The sequence below is a fragment of the Polyodon spathula genome, chromosome 2 (genome assembly GCF_017654505.1).
Source record: "Polyodon spathula isolate WHYD16114869_AA chromosome 2, ASM1765450v1, whole genome shotgun sequence".
Lineage (NCBI taxonomy): Eukaryota > Metazoa > Chordata > Actinopteri > Acipenseriformes > Polyodontidae > Polyodon > Polyodon spathula.
Genome location: NC_054535.1, coordinates 63711990 through 63733097, shown reverse-complemented (window position 1 = coordinate 63733097; position 21108 = coordinate 63711990). Strand labels below are relative to the sequence as shown.

At 37.6% G+C, this 21108-nt stretch overlaps 1 protein-coding gene across 5 annotated transcripts in view; it reads left to right on the top strand.

Moving 5' to 3' along the window:
• LOC121299067 (amyloid-beta A4 precursor protein-binding family A member 1-like) overlaps positions 1-15617 on the top strand; it is a 92161-nt gene extending 76544 nt beyond the window's left edge. For 4 of the 5 annotated variants that reach the window (XM_041226603.1, XM_041226574.1, XM_041226589.1 and 1 more), the window contains 8 exons: positions 4447-4479; positions 5404-5490; positions 7479-7664; positions 7820-7999; positions 9452-9664; positions 12465-12584; positions 13690-13830; positions 14552-15617. In XM_041226603.1, coding sequence (XP_041082537.1) covers positions 4447-4479; positions 5404-5490; positions 7479-7664; positions 7820-7999; positions 9452-9664; positions 12465-12584; positions 13690-13830; positions 14552-14623 — 1032 coding nt within the window. In that variant the 3' untranslated portion in view covers positions 14624-15617. The remainder of the gene's footprint in view (positions 1-4446; positions 4480-5403; positions 5491-7478; positions 7665-7819; positions 8000-9451; positions 9665-12464; positions 12585-13689; positions 13831-14551) is intronic. The other variant, XM_041226595.1, reaches the window with a different exon arrangement.
• The last annotated feature ends 5491 nt before the right edge of the window (positions 15618-21108 follow it).

Below are 21108 nucleotides of genomic sequence, written 5' to 3'. Positions count from 1 at the left end.
ACGTCAAACTGATAACTTCACAACTCATCACCTGCACGTCAAACTGATAACTTCACAACTCGTCACCTGCACATTTCACACTGATAACTTCACAACTCGTCACCTGCACATTTCACACTGATAACTTCACAACCCGTCACCTGCACATTTCACACTGATAACTTCACAACTCGTCTCCTACACATTTCACACTGATAACTTCACAACTCGTCTCCTACACATTTCACACTGATAACTTCACAACTCGTCACCTGCACATTTCACACTGATAACTTCACAACTCGTCACCTGCACATTTGTCATCAAACACAGGAGCAGCAAGCATCTCCACAATGGAATATAACATTTCCTACTCTTGTTAAACACATCTCTGGTAAAATGCATGCAGTTAATGCAGATCAATAGGTATGTTTTTTTTTTTTCTCTTTTGGATGACATGTGCCTGTTTAAAATATTGTGATTCTTCGAGAAAAGACTCTCCCGTCTCTAGTCATTAAACACTTGCACATAAGATACCAGGAGACACTAACCCATACACACCACACTGATAAAAGAGACATGGTTTCAGTTCAAATCTGTAACTACAGGAACGGGTCCCAGTTTGTTAGTTTTTTACACTGGAAAATGTGATGTTGAAAGCATGGCAATTACTTACAAAGGAATGCCTTTCCAATCTTTACCATTCATTTACTGTGTATGAATAAAAATGCAACAGCACCACCTGTTGGGAGTAAATTTAAACTGAGGGAAGGTTTCGAAATATTTTTTGTCTGGTAGAGTTCATGTGAGGGCCCAGCTATGCTCAAAGAGATATTTGCAGTGTCATTAGCATTACAGCATTATTTCATTTCTTGTGTTAAATGGTTATTTTCTTGTTTTCGTGATCACTAATGACTGTCCATGTAGTCAGTGCTGTGTCTTCTGTCTGTGATCTGTTACAACAGACAACATTACCACAATAACTTGAGTAAAACATCCTGCAACTTAGTAGAAAGTCAATTAGAACTAAGGTCCAGAACCTGAAAAGCAGTTGGGTTGCAAGGGTCAGTAACAGTAAAATATGCGCCTGAAGTGGTCATTCGTTAGCACCTGGATATCCTCATTTTTACCACTCTCAAGATAATATAGAATCTGTCATAACCAATGTAATTGGTTCCTGGGGTCCACTGGATATGTAAAAATGTTGTATTTCGGAGGGAGTCATTATACTATATTGTAGTTGCTTTATCGACGCTGGGGCATTATAAATTAACAGTATCAGGTATTCTGTGTATCTTAAACACCACAGTATGGTACTGCATGTATACTATACAAAGAAAATCTCTGAAAATGATTGCAAAACAAAGCACTGTAATTTACAAAATAGTATTCCAGAAACAGTTCTTACCATGCTTGCTCAGTCTATGCCAACGTAATCTGGGTGTAATCAGGTCTTTGTCATGTTTTGTGATTGGGCAAGGCTGTGCCTGAAGCTATATTACTGTGATAGTGCTTGCCATTAGTTGAAGAAGTGAAATGGCTATTGCAGTTCATACTTCGTACCAAATTAGTTTTTGTTTTGTTTTGTTTTTTTGTACCAAGAAATAAACAACAAGAAATGTCACACTCAAACACAAACTGGCTTTGGAGGTCGATTAAAAAATCTTGTTTCAGCTTTTTAATGGTACAGTGACTGTATTAATACCTTGCTTTCTTATTTTCTTTTGTTTAACATGATTCAACTGGGCAGTTGCATGAAGTGACTTTGTAAAAAATGTAACTGAATACATATAGAAATGTGCATTGATCAAGTTCCGTCAGGACCGCTCAGATGATAACAGTGTGACACATGTCAGAGGTCCTTCAGTTAATAGAGGGTTAATAGAGGGTACAGGATCGGATATGACAGGTTATTTTGCGTGTGTGTGTCTATATATATATATATATATATATATATATATATATATATATATATATCTTATATAATATATATATATAATAGATATAATATATCTTTACACATTTATTTAAACAACCCATTGCTTGTGTTGTTTTGTTATGCATATGAAATCAAACCACTGTAACTGAAAATCTTGCCTTCCCCCCCCCCCCCGAAAATTTTCACAATTTGTGATTGTATAATTTAATTGATAACTTTTAGTAGGTCATACGTTCAATTCATTTAAAATAGTAAGAAAAAATTAACACATGGCCACAAATGGTGAAATGCGTTAGACTTTTTGGAAGTTGTTTAAGATGCCTGATTAAAGCACAAATGCATCTAACATTTTTACACGAGTGCCTGTTGTTTCTATATCGCTGATTACTGACTGAAAATTGAAATTCTCACACCCAGAGGTTTTCGTGCAGGCAGGTATATAAAGGATATATGCAACATGTGATATGTTTCTCATATATATATTATATATATATATAATGATTACTCATATATATATATATATATATATATATATATATATATATATATATATATATATATATATATATATATAGTACCGTGAAAAAGTATTTGCCCCCTGTCTGATTTTCTGCATTTTTGCATATTTTTGACACTGAATGTTATCAGATCTTCAACCAAAATCTAATATTAGTTAAAATGGACCCTGAGTGAATAAATAACACAACATTTTGATATTTATTCTATTTATTTATTAAAGAAAGTTATGCAACACCCAATGCCCCCGTGTGAAAAAAATTAATCGTGGTTATGCCACCTTTAGCAGCAATAACTACAACCAAATGCTTCCTGTAGTTATTGATCAGACTCTCACAGCGCCGTGAAGGAATTCTGGCCCACTCCTTCATACAGAACTGCTTCAACTCAGTGACATTTGTGGGTTTTTGAGCATAAACTGCTCGTTTCAGGTCCTGCCACAACAACTCAATGAGATTTAGGTCTGGACTAGGCCATTCCAAAACTTTACATTTCTTGTTCTTCAACCATTCTGATGTAGACTTGCTTATGTGTTTCGGATCATTGTCTTGCTGCATTACCCAGCTGTGCTTCAGCTCAGGGACTGATGGCCTGACATTTTCCTGTAGAATTCTCTGATACCTTTCAGAATTCATGGTTCCTTCAATGATGGCAAGTTGTCCAGGTCCTGATGCAGCAAAGCATCCTCAAATCATGACACTATCACCACCATGCTTGACCGTTGGTATGAGGTTCTTACTGTGGAATGCAGTGTTTGGTTTTCGCCAGACATAATGGAGCCCATGTTGACCAAAAGGTTGCACTTTTGACTCATCGATCCATAGAACATTGTTCTAGAACTCTTGAGGACCATCCAGGTGCTTTTTGGCAAACTTGAGACGAGCATTCATGTTCTTCTTAGTGAAGTGAAGTGAGCAGTGGTTTCCGCCTTGTTACTCTGCTATGAATCCCATTTTTGCCCAGTGTCTTTCTGATGGTGGAGTCATGAACACTGACAGCCGAGGTGAGAGAGGCCTGCAGATCCCTGGATGTTGTTCTAGGGTTCTTTGTGACTTCCTGGACGATTTTACGCCTTGCTCTTGGAGAGATTTTGGCAGGACGGCCACTCCTGGGAATATTCACTACTGTCCCAAACTTTCTCCATTTGGACAATATGGCTCTCACTGTGGTTTGGTGGAGCCCCAAAGCCTTAGGAATTGCTTTGTAACCCTTTCCAGACTGATAGGCATCAACAACTTTTTTCCAGAGGTCTTCAGAAATTTCTTTTGATCGTGGCATGATGTGCCTCTAGAACCTGTGAACTGACAACTTCACTCTGATGGTAAGGGCCAATGTTAGTCAGATTTATATTGGGCAGGGCTGGCCCAAATCAGGCCTGATTGTCAACCAAAGTATTTAAACAGCTGACCCTAATCATCCCTTTAATTGGTTTGAGTTAACTAGAGGGGCAATAACTTTTTCACACCTGAAGATTGCATGTTTGATTACCTTGCACACCAAACTTTGGTGTTATTTTTTCTCTCAGACTCCCTCTATATGCTACTACAACCCACAAAAAGATCTGACCAAATTCAATGTGAATGCAGAAAATCAGACAGGGGGCAAATACTTTTTCACGGCATTGTATATATGGATATGCCCTGATTGCAGCTAGAACGTTGGAATTAAACTGATTGAAGTGCTTAGTGATTACCTGCTTATTCCAAACCAAAAGATCGTCAACAGAAGAAAAGAGGGATTAGTTATAATGCTGCTAATAACAGGTAAGAAAATTGATTTTAAAATATGTGTTCCCCTTAACCCAAACCCCCCAAAAATATTATGTGACCCTGTTATTGTCTCTTTGTGAGCTATGTATTTTTTATCTATTCTTGAAGCTAGAGGTGTTAAAGCAGGATTGTGTCAAGTCCACAAACCTAAAGCTGTATGTGTTCTTCACTTGTCTGACACTGGCTGTTTATTTGGTTCTTCTCTAACCGTTCTCCTATCTCTGTTTATTCCATGTTAAGCAGATGGCCCAGAAATTAGCCAAAAGCAGGAAGAAGGTGCAGTACAACCCCCACCAGCTTGTTGTTTTTTTTTTTTTTTTAATCTGTTCAATGTGCATTTTCTTTAATTTGATTATTTTAAAGTTACATGTTTTCTGAATCCAGCTATACATTAGATTTTTGTATTTTTATTCAACGCTGTCTCTGTCTAAAAAGCCTGATCTGTGGGGTTTTTTTTGTTTGTTTGTTTTTTTTGGTCATTGGTCATTTCACTTCAACCATTACCCATTACCAAATTTAAGGAAAATGTTTTTAGGCCTTTTGAGTGGCAGTCAAAAAGATGGAAATAGTGAAATAAAAGTTAACAGATTCTCTCATAAACTGGATGCTGGATGCAGAAAATAAATACAACAAATGCGACAAGTTGCTGGGTAGCTTTTGTTAATTTTTATTGTGTTTCGGTTTTATTTTGTTAGGTGTTCTTTGTGCTGAAAAACTGTCTTTGTTTCTTGTGATGTACACTTTAATCTCATTATAAAGCTTGCAGACAGAACCATTTTGGCTACCTTTCTGCCCCCTAATAACCCATGAAAATGTATGACTTTTAATTACCATGTTTTGAAAAAAGATGGCATGTATATAACCTTGACACCAGAGTTGAATTGAAGGCAAATGATACCTTCCTATTTCTGCAAAATATTACTTGGTTTCACCAGTTTGTTTAAAAGCAGCCTACAAAAGTTTCATGAATATCTAGCATTAATTAACTGATTTAGATAGTTAAGAAGGCTTTTTTTTATAGCAAAAAAGCTTTAAGAGATCATGTGCGGTAAAAGATGTGGTTTTTACTTCTTGAGTTGTATGTTCCTCTGGTACTAGTCTTGCTGATATCTGCTGTGGCAGTATTATAAGAAGGGAATGTTATTCTTCTCTTCATCATCACAGTAATAGTAACAATAGTTGCGTTGAATATCTTTGCAGTCTCCGGAAGGAGAGTCCCAGCCCATGACGGAGGTGGATCTTTTCATTTCCACTCAGAGAATCAAAGTGCTCAATGCTGACTCACAGGTACGCAGCATCGCTCTTTCATATCACAAGCAGAACTGTCAGCTCTTTCATCAGTCTGTAGTGCTGTTGAGATGCTACACTTTGACATGCTCCTTTTGAGGCTGAATAAAACTGCACATTTATTTCAAGCAAGTTCTATAGAAATCAAATGAATATGCGCTGTGGTCTTGTGACATTCTGAACTGGAATGACAGACAATACACTGGTGACTTAAGGATGTATAGAGTAGAGTACATGACACTACAGTACAGTAAGGTTTCATTATATGGAGCAGAGTGCACCAAGGAGGCATAAATTACGCTGTTGCAACTGCTAATGCCGTTGTTTCTACTACTATATCGCCTGTCTGGACATATTTAACTGTATGTGCCATCAGCAGTGAAATGTCCTTTATACCACTGTGGCGGGCTGGCGAGTGGATAGAGGCCCAGAGACAGACTGCAGTTCAAAAAATAACTATTTTATTATAAATAAACACAAAATGAAAGGGCACAAGGGCCAAAACAAAGCAATTTAAACACAAAAAAGATAAAAAGCAAAACTTACAAAAATAAGTTTCCAGGCTGGGCGATGCCTTCACTGGATTCAAACTTTCTAAACAACCCAAAAAAAAACAACCTGCTTCCTCAGCTCCCTCTCCCCCAAATGAGAAGCAGAGGCCTCCTTTTATATCAGGTGGCTGGGCGCTGACTGATCGTTAATCAACCTAATCAACTAATCAACCCCAGCCACCTGAACATAATAAACCCAGGCAGGTAGGGGAAGTTAACCCCATCTCTGCCAATTTAAAGGGCAGAGCTTTGCTCTGCCACAACCACTGTCATCAACAAAGTGAATTCTACAAACTCGTGAATATTTAAAATCAGGAACATTTTCCTTTTCAGTACTTGCAGCCACTTGTTATTTTGGGAGACGGTGATAATGTATACCCAAATTCTTATAAAAAATGATTTGTACAGCCAGGGCTTATGCAATTTACATTACGCTGGACTGATTCTTCCAACCAGTGAGGTCACCAGAAGTGAATTTCAGACATGGTGAATTACAGGTTGATAAAGCCAGGAGTTTAACAGCTCGTTTGACAAATGCCGGTCGAGAACAATAAAAAGATTGCTTTTGAACCTTTTTAACACTATAATCACAAAGTGAGACATGTTTCCCTTCCCGTTTAATAAGGATCCCAGCAAGTCATTAGAAATAAATCCTGTTTATATTATTTCATGGTTTTTTAAGTAAGTCTGCTCTATCCAGTAAATACCTTTTTATGTCCCATTTTCTATTATACATTATTGTATTTAATATAATGTAACCTTTGACAGCCTTGTCTGCTAAACGCCATTCAGTCTCTTACAGAAGCACATATACTGTGCAAAAAACTTTTCCTAATTTGTGAAAAAATGAAATGTTATGTATTAATAGAGACTAATCTTGCTTTGATGGGATGAAGATACATTATTTTATAATTGTGGCACTTCACAGCGAGCACATCAACTACACTGTTACCATATCTGTGAAAGAGTGGGTACACAATTTCTTGAAAGCAAAACTGAAGATGAGCAATATTTAAAAACAATACAAAGAATACTACATATGATTAAATGCATTTACTTGCAGCTTAGCGTTCATTTCACTGTGTACACCACAGTTACAATGCTAATGAATTCAGTAAATTAATTCAAATATTTTTGTAAGAGCCGGATCAATTTATATTGCTGTCTCATTGGTATACAGTATTTCTAAATATACTCGTTGGTGTACTTGAAGGTACTCTGTTGTAGCAATATCCATGATTCTGACCGTTATCTTGTGTTTTCTGACCTAAATGCAATCCAGTTGCTGAAGACAACCTCTTCTATCAAAGACCTATTGAAACCTTTAGCTACAGGACAGAGGAGAATTTAGGATCTGGTTCCTTGGTCTTGTCATTTTCAGTGCTGTACAGTAAACTTCTTCCTCTTACACTTGCCTCATTGCTTGTCTCTATGCAGGAAACTATGATGGACCACCCCCTGAGAACTATTTCTTACATCGCTGACATTGGGAACATTGTAGTGCTGATGGCCCGCCGGAGAATGCCGTGCTCCAACTCCCAGGATAACGTGGAGTCCTCGACCCCCTCACAGGACGAGAAGAAGCAGTATAAAATGATCTGCCACGTCTTCGAGTCAGAGGATGTAAGAAATGTCTTTTCCATGATACTGTATCAGTTCTTTCTTATTTTCAGATTCTTTATATTCAGATATTCAGATGTATTTAAATTCCTAGCATGTTATAGTTTTATATCAGCTGTTTTATAATTGTGGAATCATAGTTACATTTTTATTTTCAGGCCCAGCTGATTGCTCAGTCCATTGGGCAGGCATTTAGCGTAGCGTACCAGGAGTTCCTTCGAGCCAATGGGATTAATCCAGAGGACCTGAGCCAAAAGGAGTACAGCGACCTGCTCAACACCCAGGACATGTACAACGATGACCTCATCCATTTCTCAAAGTCTGAGAACTGCAAAGATGTATGTTAACAGGGTTCAGAGCACTGGATTAGCAGACACTTTCCACGCTCATTAACACCTGCGAGTGTGGTCTGAGCTGGCATCAAATGAGATTGGATTAGAAAATGTGATTGAATCTCAGGTGGTTTCTCATGTTTCTCAAGTACACAAATGGAGTATCATTCCCCTAGTACAGAATTGCATTTGTTCTTTTTAACTGATTTATTTCCTCTGGTTGGTTTGTCCAGTCTCAAAGTAGAAAATGGATTGTATTTATAAAAGAGGGCTCTATTACTGTACCTTAGACAATTTGCTATATGATATGTCACAAAGTTTTATGAGCTGTATTCTGTCCTTCACAGTGAAAGATGTAAAGATCCAGATCACGTTACTGCCAGGAGCAGGATTTGAAACCCAAAGTCTTGTATCAAAGCTGATGTTTTATTTATTTTAAAGACTTTAGTGGTAGGAAGGTGCCAACAAAGACTATGACTTCCTCTTCTTTTATTTTAATGTATTCTTCTTCAAAATGCTCCACCAGTAGAAAGCTTCCTGTCTTTACACAAACACACTCAAATCCTAATTAAAAAAATAAAGTTACCAGTTTACTGGTACTTTTATTCTTTTACATGTTTTAAATTTTTTTGAGCAGTAGAAAAAAACAAACTGTTCACAAACCATGTTTGTTTTTGTGTATGAGGTACCTGAACTGATGAACAGCTCCATATAAGTAGAATTTTTTTTTTAGTATTTTAGTATTGAGAAATACCCGTAACTGAATATGGTCTGCCGCTAGGATATTGAAGCCTGAAGGCTACTGACCACTGGAACCGTGGAACTGTGATCAAACCGCAGTATGTAATATTGAGGAAAACATTTGTATTCATTAGTAACAAAAAATAGTACTACATAATAATGCAAAACACAAAAACAAACACAAAAACAGAATGCAGGCTTCAAAACCCAGTTCTAAGATGTTCTTTTGCTTAATTAATAGCTAACCAAAGGGAAGCCTTTAAGCTTGTTATATTTCAGCACCAGGGAGTAAAATATTTTCTTTTTTGACAGACAGTATAAATCCATACTAATATTTTAGATATTGTTTTTTTTTTTTTTTTTTTTTTTTTTTTTTTAATATTGCAAAAGAATATGACATACTATTGAGAATTTAAGCAAACATCAGGGTTTTTTTTTTTTATTTTTTTAAAAAAATTTTAACAGTGACTGTGGGACTGATGAATAAACTCCAAAGTCAAATCTATACCTTATAACAACTTTCATGAGCTTCCAGGGTTTGGAAGGTTTTGATATTCTAAAGAATACTCAACTTAATGTCGCCCTTCTAAATGTTGATTTGGATATTGAAGTGGAATTGAGGGTGTACTGGATGGTCTTGTGTGTGTAACCTCTTGAAGAGGTATGGGAAATAAAGGTGGTAGAAAGCAGTTACTGAACAGCAGTGTTATCTTGCAGGTTTACATTGAGAAGCAGAAGGGCGAGATTCTGGGGGTGGTGATTGTGGAGTCTGGCTGGGGCTCTATCCTGCCCACTGTCATTATAGCCAACATGATGCACAACGGCCCTGCAGAGAAGTCTGGGAGACTCAACATCGGAGACCAAATCATGTCCATCAATGGAACCAGCCTGGTGGGACTGCCACTCTCAACTTGTCAAACCATCATAAAGGTAAAGGAAAACCAGTATATGAAACGAAATGTTACAAAGGGCAGTACAATTTTTTTTTCTAACATGGGTCAATAAAGTTAATCCCAGTCACAATTTCAAATTCAGAACAAAAACCAGGACCAGAGGACTGATTGTGGAGTGGAAGTTGAGTGGAGGCAGATTTAGGGCTGAAAGTATGAAGCATGAAATGGGTTGCCAAGGCATAAGCCACTAGTTTGTAATTGTAATCCCCTTGTGTCCAGTTGTTCATGAATGGAAACACAGCGTAATTGAGTTCCTATAGAATGACAGTTGCCCAATGGCCTTCCTGGGAATTAAAACCCATCACCTAATTATTGGTTCACCACTAGCTGTTTGCTTTGCCTAACTGGTAACTTGGTATATGTGTCTCTCCTAGTATCTCTGGCCTGGGTTAATCCCAACTCATTTCAAGCTTAGATAAATTAATTTGTGCAGTTTACTAACTCTGACACATAACTCTCAACACAATTACAGATGTAACAAGAGCAGTGATCATCTGACTTGTAGAGGTTTGGAAAGATTTGTACTTGGCACTTGGTAAAGACTAGGCTGCTGTGGTTAAATTGGCAAAAGTATTTTACAGTTGGGTTTGTTCGCTAATCTGGAAGTTTTGAAAAAATCTGGAATTTTACTAGTACCACGGGAGAATGAAAATAATTCTGCAATTAATTTTTATTATTAACAGTAATTGATGTTGAAAGCGGGTCAGCAGCTCAAGCGGCAGCTGTCTAGGCAGTTTACTAGTAGCAACTATATTGCTTGCAACCAAATCCCACCAGGATTGACCAGTGTAACACCCCTGACAGCTTCCTGACAACTCCAGCAATCCTATCCAGACAGCACACACACATGTCACATGACTCTGTCTGCTCCAGTGAAATGAAGAGCAAAGTGGACTCTACGACAGCCAAAAAATATAAATGTATATTGAAGGCTATGATTTTTTAAACAGTTACGGACTGAAATTACAAGCTACTGTACTCTGCTCACCAACATTCACATATTATTATCTTGTTGTTATTAAATAGTTAACATTATTTCCCAACCCAGGGAAAAAAAGTCGAATACGATAATTATCATCACTGACTCGGATTTAGAAAAAAATTAAATAAAATACAAAACATAAACGTAGCATGTTGACATCGCTTTTTTCATTTCTTTAATGTGATTAATAAATTGTACCGGTAATTTTATTTTAAATGTATGGTGCTTGCTTGTAACTTATTGTACCGAGTGCAGCAACAGTCTCGGGTCCAAACCGTAACGCCCAGTGTAGATATACTGTTTACATCCTTGCTGTATGACCTTCATTGTACGATTTAAATACTGATTAAAAAAAAAAAAGTAAAAAAATCAAACTGCTGCTGATGTAGACTCGTACAGCTAAAATAAGGAACCAAGATTTAAACATTTGCAATTGAAACAAAACTGAAACTTTGTTGATGCGCTTATTTATTTATTTATTTATTTATTTATTGGGGGGGGGGGGGGGGGGGGGGGGTATTTATTTATGGGGGGGGGGGGGGGGGGGGGGGGGGGGGGGGGGGGGGGGTTGTACTGTATAAGAAGTCAGTGAATAGTATATAGCCAGAATACTAGATGCAGCATGCCACAAATAAGTACTATACTTGGAATTCTACTTGTATTCACAATCTCATTGCTATTATTATTATTGTTAGTGGTAGTAGTGACAAACACTGTAAAAATAAAGAAAATCAAAGAATAAAAACAATACTAATATTATTAATAATTTAGCTAATGCCTTTATCCAAGGTGACTTCCTTAAATTACTCCAGCAGCTTATAGTGTTCATTTTGGATTGTCCTTTACTATAGCGAACAAAAGGCTTTGGACCCAAACAGGGTTGTTTTATAGCGAGGGTGTACTGTATTTAGTATTTAGGGTATGATATATTACGCACTTATCAGGTATGTATTTAATATGTGATACTTAATATACTTAATACTTAATATACATTTTAATATATAATGCATGCACATTTGTTTTTTTTTGTTTTTACTTCCATAGTGTTAAACATTTAACAGAGGATATAAATCTAATATCATCCCTTACAAAAAAGTAATATATTGCAAGTATACTTGTGCCAAAATTGCCTGATTTTAGTATACCATTGGTACTGTTATACTGTCCTATTTTGACACAAGTATACTTGCAGTATACAACTTTTTATATTCTTTTTGTAACACAATTCTCAAATATTGGACATTTCTCAGATTGTGTCTGTCTTCTCTTTTGCATACCTGCGTTATTTCTTGCTAGATATGCACCTTCAGATTCTGACAAATACTTTTAGAAAACCAGGAGCAACTTCGCTCTGGATCAAAAAGCTATAATGCTCTGCAGCTGCCCTTAGTTAGTAGAAACTAACTAAAAAAAAAGTCTGGGAAAAACAAATGGAAATCTGGAAAAAGTATGGAATTTTGATGTTGAAAAAGTGTTTGAACCCTGTTACAACAAGTCATATGAGACAGGCTAGCAATGAAGCAGATTGATAGAACCTTCTTAAGTATGTATGCACTGGCCTCCGTTACCTTCCCAGCTCTTTTTTCAGTGATGACTGCACTAAAAAGGGTTCTGTAATATGGTAACTGCATGACAGTCTCCTGTTGTAAAAAATAGGTAATAGGGTTGAATCATCGCCTGTAGTCAATAGTCTATGATACTTTAGAAAAGAAAAGCATGATAAGCTCCAAACTCATGTATAAACAAAGAAAGATGATGTAAAGTAAGTTATTTTTGTTTTTCTTTATTTTCTTAGGGTTTAAAAAACCAGTCCAGAATAAAGCTCAATATTGTGAGATGTCCCCCAGTAACAACAGTTCTCATCAGAAGACCTGACCTGAGATACCAGCTGGGGTTCAGTGTACAGAATGGAATTGTGAGTATGCTATTAAATAATATATTAAGTGATCTGGATTGCTTAATAGTTTTAGCATGAATGTTGATAAAACTGAAATGTGAAGGATAAAAATGAAGAAATCTGGGGAGGACAAAGTTTAATAGTTACTTTTGTTCTTTGACAGGTGACATTTTAATATTCATAAACTGACAGGATTAAGAATGAACCTTAGGCAGCAGTGTGACCACACACACACACACACACACACACACACACTTATATAGTAAAAAAAAAGACAGGGGGTGTGTGACAAAGTGCCTGCCCCTGTGTGTATTTTCTGTTATATGTTGCGTGTGGTGTGTTAAATGTTTGTGTATAGGCATTGGTACACAGGATATAAACGGGTCTGTGTCTCATGTGTGTTTAAAAATGTATATTTGTATTTAGGCACGAGGATTGCACAGCACTTCACGTGCAAGTAAAAAGTAATACTATGTGAGCACGGGGAATTGCACTTTATTAATTCACATGCAGTTGCACCGTGACTCCAATTGAATGATTGATTAGCAATCGAGTCACGTTACAGCTGCATAAAAGCTGCATGTTTTCACCCACTCGGGTTGGGTGTTCGGTGAGTGGAGAACAAGATAGGAGACGGAGGTAATAATTGTGATCATATTAATAGCAGTAAAATATCTGCTCACCGTGTTTTTGTTTAGTATTAGTCCATTTTGTTTGTCTCTTTGTTTTGGCTGCCAGTGCCGTGTCCTGTTTTTGTCCTGTTTTATTTTGTAATAATAAACAGCGAGCAGCGCATCCATTTATCATTTCCTCTCTCAGTACTGTGTGTTTCTTCTTCTAGTCTGATGTCCCCACTACAGCCGTCTTTGTGACATGGTGTCAAGCAGGATTGTGTCAAATCCACAAATCCGAGGCAGTACCAACATGTTTCACCCCTTCTGACACTGACTGTAATACTTTAATAGAAAATTATTTAAGTAATCTTTCTTGTTAGAAATATGTTTGTTTATATATACCTTTTAGCTGTAATTTATCATTAAACCTTGGGATGTTTGTTTCTTTGTATATTTTTGCTAGCATTTGTTCCTATCCTTATAAATATCCTTTCTCACTCATCACCTAGATCTGTAGCCTTATGAGGGGTGGAATAGCAGAGCGTGGTGGTGTTAGAGTTGGTCACCGAATCATTGAAATCAATGGACAGAGTGTTGTGGCAACACCGCATGAGAAGATCGTGCACATTCTGTCAAACGCTGTTGGAGAGGTAAGCAGCAGATAACACAGTTGTTAGTTGAAAGTTGTAAGTTCAATTGGAATGCATTTATACATAAACGTTGCAAAGATTACTGCCCTGTTAAACAATCTTTGTGTGAGAACCTTATGTTGTCTAATGAAACAACTTTTCGAAAGACTTGTCATTAAGATTAATTAAATGTATTAATAAGCTTCCGTGTGAGGGGTGCTTGTATGTTCTTGTAAACCTACTTCTACTATTTCAACTGCTTATACCTCCTAAACCATTTAAGATGTCAACTTTATACATTTTATGGTAAATCCTCCGGCGCAAAAGGCTGCCGTGTTGCAGTCATGTGACATTTTAGTTTCCAGATGTTGAACACCACTTTGAGATACTCGGTCCTCAGTATACAGCTGTATTCTATGATTATTTCTGCAAAAATCCATTACAGGGACTGTGCAGTGAAATTAACTATTTCACTGCCACATTGCTTTAACATATGGTCATATAAATAATATAGACCGTTGTTACAGTTATATTCTATCAGTGATGTACAGCATACGCTGTCTATTTTATCTTATTTTTTGACTACACAACCTGTCCCCTTACATGTCCCTGGGGATGCTTTGCTTTTGTTCACATAAAAAAATAAATAAATAAAATGAAAAAGTTTATTTTGGGTCAGATACTTCTATTTGATTTTCCCCCTTCTTTTTTTTTTTTTTTTTTTTTTGCTTTGTTACCCTAGATCCACATGAAGACAATGCCAGCTGCCATGTACAGACTGCTGACTGCCCAGGAACAGCCAGTTTACATCTGAGGCTGATGAGCCCGGAGCCTTCACATGCATGGAGGGCTTGTTATTGCAGTTGTGCTTGTGTTTATAGTGCTGCATTTCTGTGTCTGCTGAAACATTTCCCAATGTGTTTGTGCGTCATTTTGTGAAACATTTCCCAATGTGTTCGTGTGTCATTTGGTGAAACTCAAGGCATCTTTTTTCACCATTGCGTCTTCATCTGATCCCATACATTGAGCTGCAACTATTTATTGCAAGTCGATTTTTAGCAAGTCAACCCCTTGCACTTTTCCCAGACTGATAACTAAGAGACAGCTCCGACTAGAGGCCCAATTGTGTTATTTACAAGCACTAGCTAATTTGCTTATTTACAATAATAACACATTTTTTTGTTTTTAAAGATGTCCATATTGATTTCTGTGTGTAGATAAAGGTTTGAAAGGAAAGTTAAACCACATTTATGCACTACTGCTGTTGGTTGGCATGATTATCTAGCTTCAAATTATAAAGGGGCATTATTTCAGAACAATGTACTGCTTTGCAATGCATCATAAAATATGACACAGGCTGGTAAAAGTACAATGGTTCATTTTGCTTTCAATTTATTTTAAAGGTTTGTTACATTATGACAAAGTGCTTAGTCTCAAGTACCAGTATCTTAAATAAGAGTCATTGTTTTCAAGCAGAAACTATTGCTCTGTCTTACTGCTTTCTGCTGCAGCCTGTATTGGCCATCATCATTACTGTAACCTGAAAAAACAAAAGAAAACTTGTGACATTAGTTAAAACATCATTAACTACTACCTGCTTATTCAATGCAGCGTACAGATGACAGTTAAACCTCTCATAATCAAGGCTTGAAATTGGAAGCACGTATATTGTACATTATAAAATAATATTTCCATTAGGCTAGTCTCAAATGGATTCCAATCCTTCAAGGGAAAGTCAGGTCAGCGTAAAAATAAAAAGTGTCCTATTTTTTTTTTTTTTGTCCTATTTTTACGAAGAATTCCTGAACCTGATACGGTATGCCCATAACTGTTATATTTACCACTTTAAATGGTGAAAAAGCGAATGTTAGTGATTGCTTACATACTGTATATAAGATATATAGATCTATGGGAATATAACAGATATATCTATATTATTAATACTATATATATATATAATATATATAGTATAACCTCCATGACTAAACAAGGCACGTGAAAAAACATTTCTTTGGATTTTTCATCTTAAGCATATTTTAAAAAGAGTAAATCCATGCAAATTTGTTTGGATTTTGAACAAGCTTTTTTTGAAAAAAGACAAAAAGGTATTTTAATGCAAGATTTGCTGTTTTCTTTGGAAGGACATCTAGTACATGTATTAAGTCATGTGAATACCTTTAAATGGAAGGAATAGACAATGAAGGGCCAAAACATAAAGAGCCATTTAATACTGTGGTGCTTTACTATCACACCCAACCTCTTTCCCTTGGTCACTCACAAGAACCCCACTGTTATCTGTGATGATTGTGTATTTGTATACATTAATGCGCCACTCCAGTTATCAGGCCCCCATTATGTGGAGGGTTAAAGCATTTACAGTGCTTGTGATTATTGTTCACATAATTTAGCATGGGGTGTAGTGTGCTGCGGTATTTAGCACCAAACTGTCTGACAACAGCGATTTTCCCGGTTAACCAATTCTGTATGTTTGTATTGACCATTTTAAAATCTTTATTGATTTACAATGCCAATAATTTTGGCCTTAATTCTTTTTTTCAGATTTTTTAAACACAGAAGTATATGTCCTCAGCTATGGGCTGAGCATGGCATTATATGAACTAATCAATATGCTCATAATTCATGCATATAGTTTTCAAGAAACTGAAGTGAGAACATTCTTCTACCTTAATGTGTAATCTGACTTTCTGATTTAGCTTACATGAATAAGTTTACATTTTAAAAGCCAGACTTTATTTATCAAAGATCCTTTTAAATTCTGATGCGCTTTAATTTTTTGAGTCATGTTTCTAATAACTGAAGATGATTTTGTGAAATTAAAGTATATATTTAGCACAGTGCTCGATTATGAAGTATACCATTGTTCTGTAAAGGGGTGCAATAGAAAACCTTGTAAAGCATTGAGAGAGTAGAGTATTGTACCGTAACAAAGTTGTCCTTAGTAAAGCACTGGAGTCAGTGATGGCTCATCAGTTTGGCAGCTCAAGTGTTAATAATGCACTTTGAATGTAGTTACTCTTAACTTTGTCAACATGTCTAAAAACACTTTCTCTAAAGCAACAGCAGTGTTTATTTATTTGCTTGCTTTTCTGTGATGTTACAATTACATAGACACATTCTTTTACCAGGGGAAGAATGTTTGTAACACTGTTCACAACAATAAAAAAAATAACAGAAGGATGATGTGCTTTTTTTGGTTTTGTTTGATGACACTTGCATATTCCCTGGTTTTTGACATGACACGACCACATTTGTGCAATCTGGTATTTGCTATGATGTTTCCAAAATGTAAGGGATGTAATATTACCTGAAGTTGTTTCTACCCTGTAATATAATCCAATGTTATATAAAAGGGCAGCGTGAGAGCTTACCCGCATGTGTCAGATTGCAACACTTTTGTTTTGTATCCAACTACTAAGAGGTTAAATGTTAAAGGGAGGGACCCTTTTAGACTGCTGCACCCTGACACCCAAGTGAATTGCTTAATTGATTTTTCTCCTGGCTAAACTAAAGCATGTCCAGTAAAATGTATGAACCTCCTTCTACATGTTATACATTTGCTGTTTTTTAGTTGTTATTTTATTGTCATGTAGTTCTGGGAACAGAGATACAAAAGTATATTTGCTTAATAAACAACAGAAGTTAAATCTGTCAAAATGTTATATATGTATGCCAGCGCTGTTTTTAAATTGCCAAGGCTCAATTTGTCTCGCAAATTACAACTCTATGCCTTTTACACTTCACCAATCATGATACAAGAGCCAGTAGTCACTATTAACTGCAACCTCCTTATACGTACCATGCCCATCATACAGGAAACCGAATGCAACGGCAGATGACAGATTGTTGCAGCAGACTAACAAAAATTGAATTTTCCTTTAAAGCCCTGGTTTTGTGTTTGTACTTCTACACTATTTGGGGGCTGAAGACTAATTGCAGACATGCTGGTTCAGGACTGTTGCAGTATGTGAGCTCTGCAGATACTGGTTCTTGAGTTCCATAGAAAAGTCTACTGAAGGAAAGTGTAAGCTACCTCGGGGCTGTGGTGATATGTACGTAGATACAGGCACACAGAAAAGGCACTCGGCATAAAGGACCAACAGCTAATTCAGTTCTGTAGTGAACGGTCCTGTCCAGTTTGAAGGGAATCAGTTTTAACAGTACTGAGTTTTTGAAGATATCTTAGCAAATCAAATACTGTAGAGTTGCTTGCATTTACTTTTAACCCACAAGATGTACAGTATAAGTAACCATGGGTAGTAATTAAATACACACCGACAACTTCAGGCTTCTTCACAAACAAACTGGCATTTATTTTCAAGTGCTTACAATAACGTGGTAATACTGCATATATCTGTGTTATTCTCTTCCACTGTAAAAGCACATAATACCGTGCGAAGAGAAAGAAACATTTCCTTAACAGCAGGAAATACCGACTTACTAATTTTTTATCCACAGAACCACTGAAATAAAATGTGTTTCAACATGGGTTAAACAATAATAGAAAAGCAGACACTCATACACAACTGTATTTAAAACAAAGGAACTTGGACACAGTAAAAGACAACTAACCTGCTGGATTGCAGAATTACAATAACAATTATGTATTGCAGGGCTGCTATATAATTTTCCCTATAAAGCCGTCAGATATATACACTGCTGTGCAAAAGTCTTAGACATGTTGCATTTTTCTACTGTGATACATTATGAGCATCAACAATTTACCCAACGCCTCCACTAGTGTTTTCTACTATTATAACAACCTTGCCATAAAGAAGAAAAAACATTAAGTGAAATCACTTGATTTTCAAGGTGTGGAAGCATAATCAACAAGTACAGAGAAACATCATCTGTAATTGACAAACTCAGGACTGGAATGCCCAAAAAGCTGTCTAACAAGGATGAGCAATACTTGAAGATAACGTCCTTAAGAAATAGAAAGAAGACAAGCGTTGAATTGACAACAGAACTGGCAGAAGGCACAGGTGTTGTTTTCTATCCATCAACAGTCTACTGCAACACATCCTTTAAGTCCTGATTTCAAGAGTGACCTTCGTACAGTGGAGGACCCGTTCCGGCAACTTGCCTGGTGGTAGGGAGACCCGGCTACCCCGGGGAACAGAAAGGTACCCAGACCTAGAAAAGAAAAAGATCTAGACAAGTCCTGTCCGAAGAACTGACCTCCATCAGACGTGAGCCCCGAAGTCAGGGCCGGGCACCCACGGGACCTGGAGGAAAAGAGGAGAGGCTTAGAAGAAAGGCATATAGATTAGAGCAGTAGTCCTCAAAGTAATTTTGGCACGGACATAAATTGATCTTACTTGGCTGTTTGCGGGCACGCTGACTATTGCATAGGTTCTTATCTTACACAATGAGTTTAGTGGGGTTATTCTTGGCTCACTCTAATAAGGCCAAGTCTCAGGTAGTAATTGTGGTGCTGTGCTTATACTTTAAATAATTTACATAAAATACGCAATACAAATATTTTTAAATAGCATGTTTACACAGATAACCATGAATAAACTAAAATAAAAATTTTTAAATAGTGTGTCGCTTTGTTTCAATTTGACAAATTCGTCAACACTATTCTGTTTTAAAGATCACTCATCTCCAGTACAATTAATCGGAGAAAGTGGATTTGTAATTAATTATACTATGGCTTTTCCCTTGTCTGGTAAAATAAAAAAAATAGAGAAAGAAAATTAAATTCTAAATACTGAAATGTATTATTTTTCTTAATAACAGTTGGCGAAATTCAGTGCTTACCCAGCATATTAATACCCCACCTCTGCTCACGAATGATTGGACAGCTGTCAGATCTTTCACTTTCCCTTTGGCTACTCACTCACCTTCAATTTTCAAGCAGAATGCCATGAACAGCCATTCAGGAAAAAAATAAATGTCACGTATGTACAAGCACAGCATAAGCGAGCAGCACTGTCAACAGTCTGCTGTGGCACTTTTGTTGGAATATGTGTTTAAAGCTTTATTTTCCCACAGTACGACCCACCAGAAATGTGTTCACGATCCATAATTTAAGAACAGCTGCCTCGGACACGATGGCCTGGCTTCACAGGCACAAATTTGCTTGCAGACACTACTTTGAGGACCACTGGATTAGAGCCTCGCTGAGGCTAAAGTATACTAGCTACAAAAGAATAGGTCTGGCTGGGGGTCCCCTCTGACCTGCAAGGAACATGGGCAGAGAAGTCAGGCACGGCCATGGGAGTGAAAGTCACTTCCCCCCAAAAAGATGGAGCCATCCACGCTGTGCAGAGGAATTACCCCCAACCCCCCCCCCCCCCCCCCCCCCCCCCCCCCCCCCCAGCAGCGGGGAGGAAACCTCTGGTGGACCTGGCGGAGATGGCGTCCCCATTCCGGACATGCTAACCCAGGATTGTCCAATAAAGAAGTTCTGATGTAGGTCTCTACGGCAGAAGAAGACCAACGTCCCAGGGATTTAATACTGTGTTGATTAACTCCAGCTCGTGCAGCTGAGGTGGCAGCTCCAATCCGGAAGGAATGAGGAGAATAGGACTGAAAAGAAAATCCGGCTCTTGTCAGGAGGGAGGAGAGGTGGGAAGAGAACCAGTGTCTAGAGATAATAGAATCTGAGTGGTCTGAGAACAGAGGATCTGAGGGCTCTTGGCTGTGAGATACCTAGTTAAACCGGAGCTGGGGCAGAGAGAGGAGTGAATCTTTGACAACTGGAAGAACTGACCTCTATTGAGTTGATCCACCTTGGAGGACCTCAGGAAAAGGATGAAGTGACCACAGGGAAGCTGGGACAGGTCAGAGTGTCGTAAGCCAAGTGCTGGAAAGCTGGATGGAGAAGGAACAGAGAATTCCAAACAGCGAAGGAAGCTGAAGAAAGCACATAGACACAGCACCTCCACGGTGAGGTCAACCGATCGATTAAAGCAGCCTTTCCTGAGTGTGGAGATCAGAAGTCGAAGGACATCTGAGGAAACTGGTAGCTTGGAAGGCACTGATGATGGGAGAGCTCTTTCCATGCAGTGGAAAGTCAAACGGATGGACGAAAGACGGAACTGATGTTGAATGCTGGCGATGTAGGATCTGATAAATGAACGGAGGAGGTTCAAGGAGATTTGTAGGTAGGAAGTGGTCTAAATTGAAGACTGAATAAGAGATCCAGTTCTGGGTGGAGAATAGGAGGAATGCTGACCAGGCAGTGGAGTAGGCGGACCAGGTGGAAGGAGCTAAAGCCTCAGTCATGAACAGTCGTGCTGTGCGGAGAAGACTGGAGAGAATAGGGTTCAG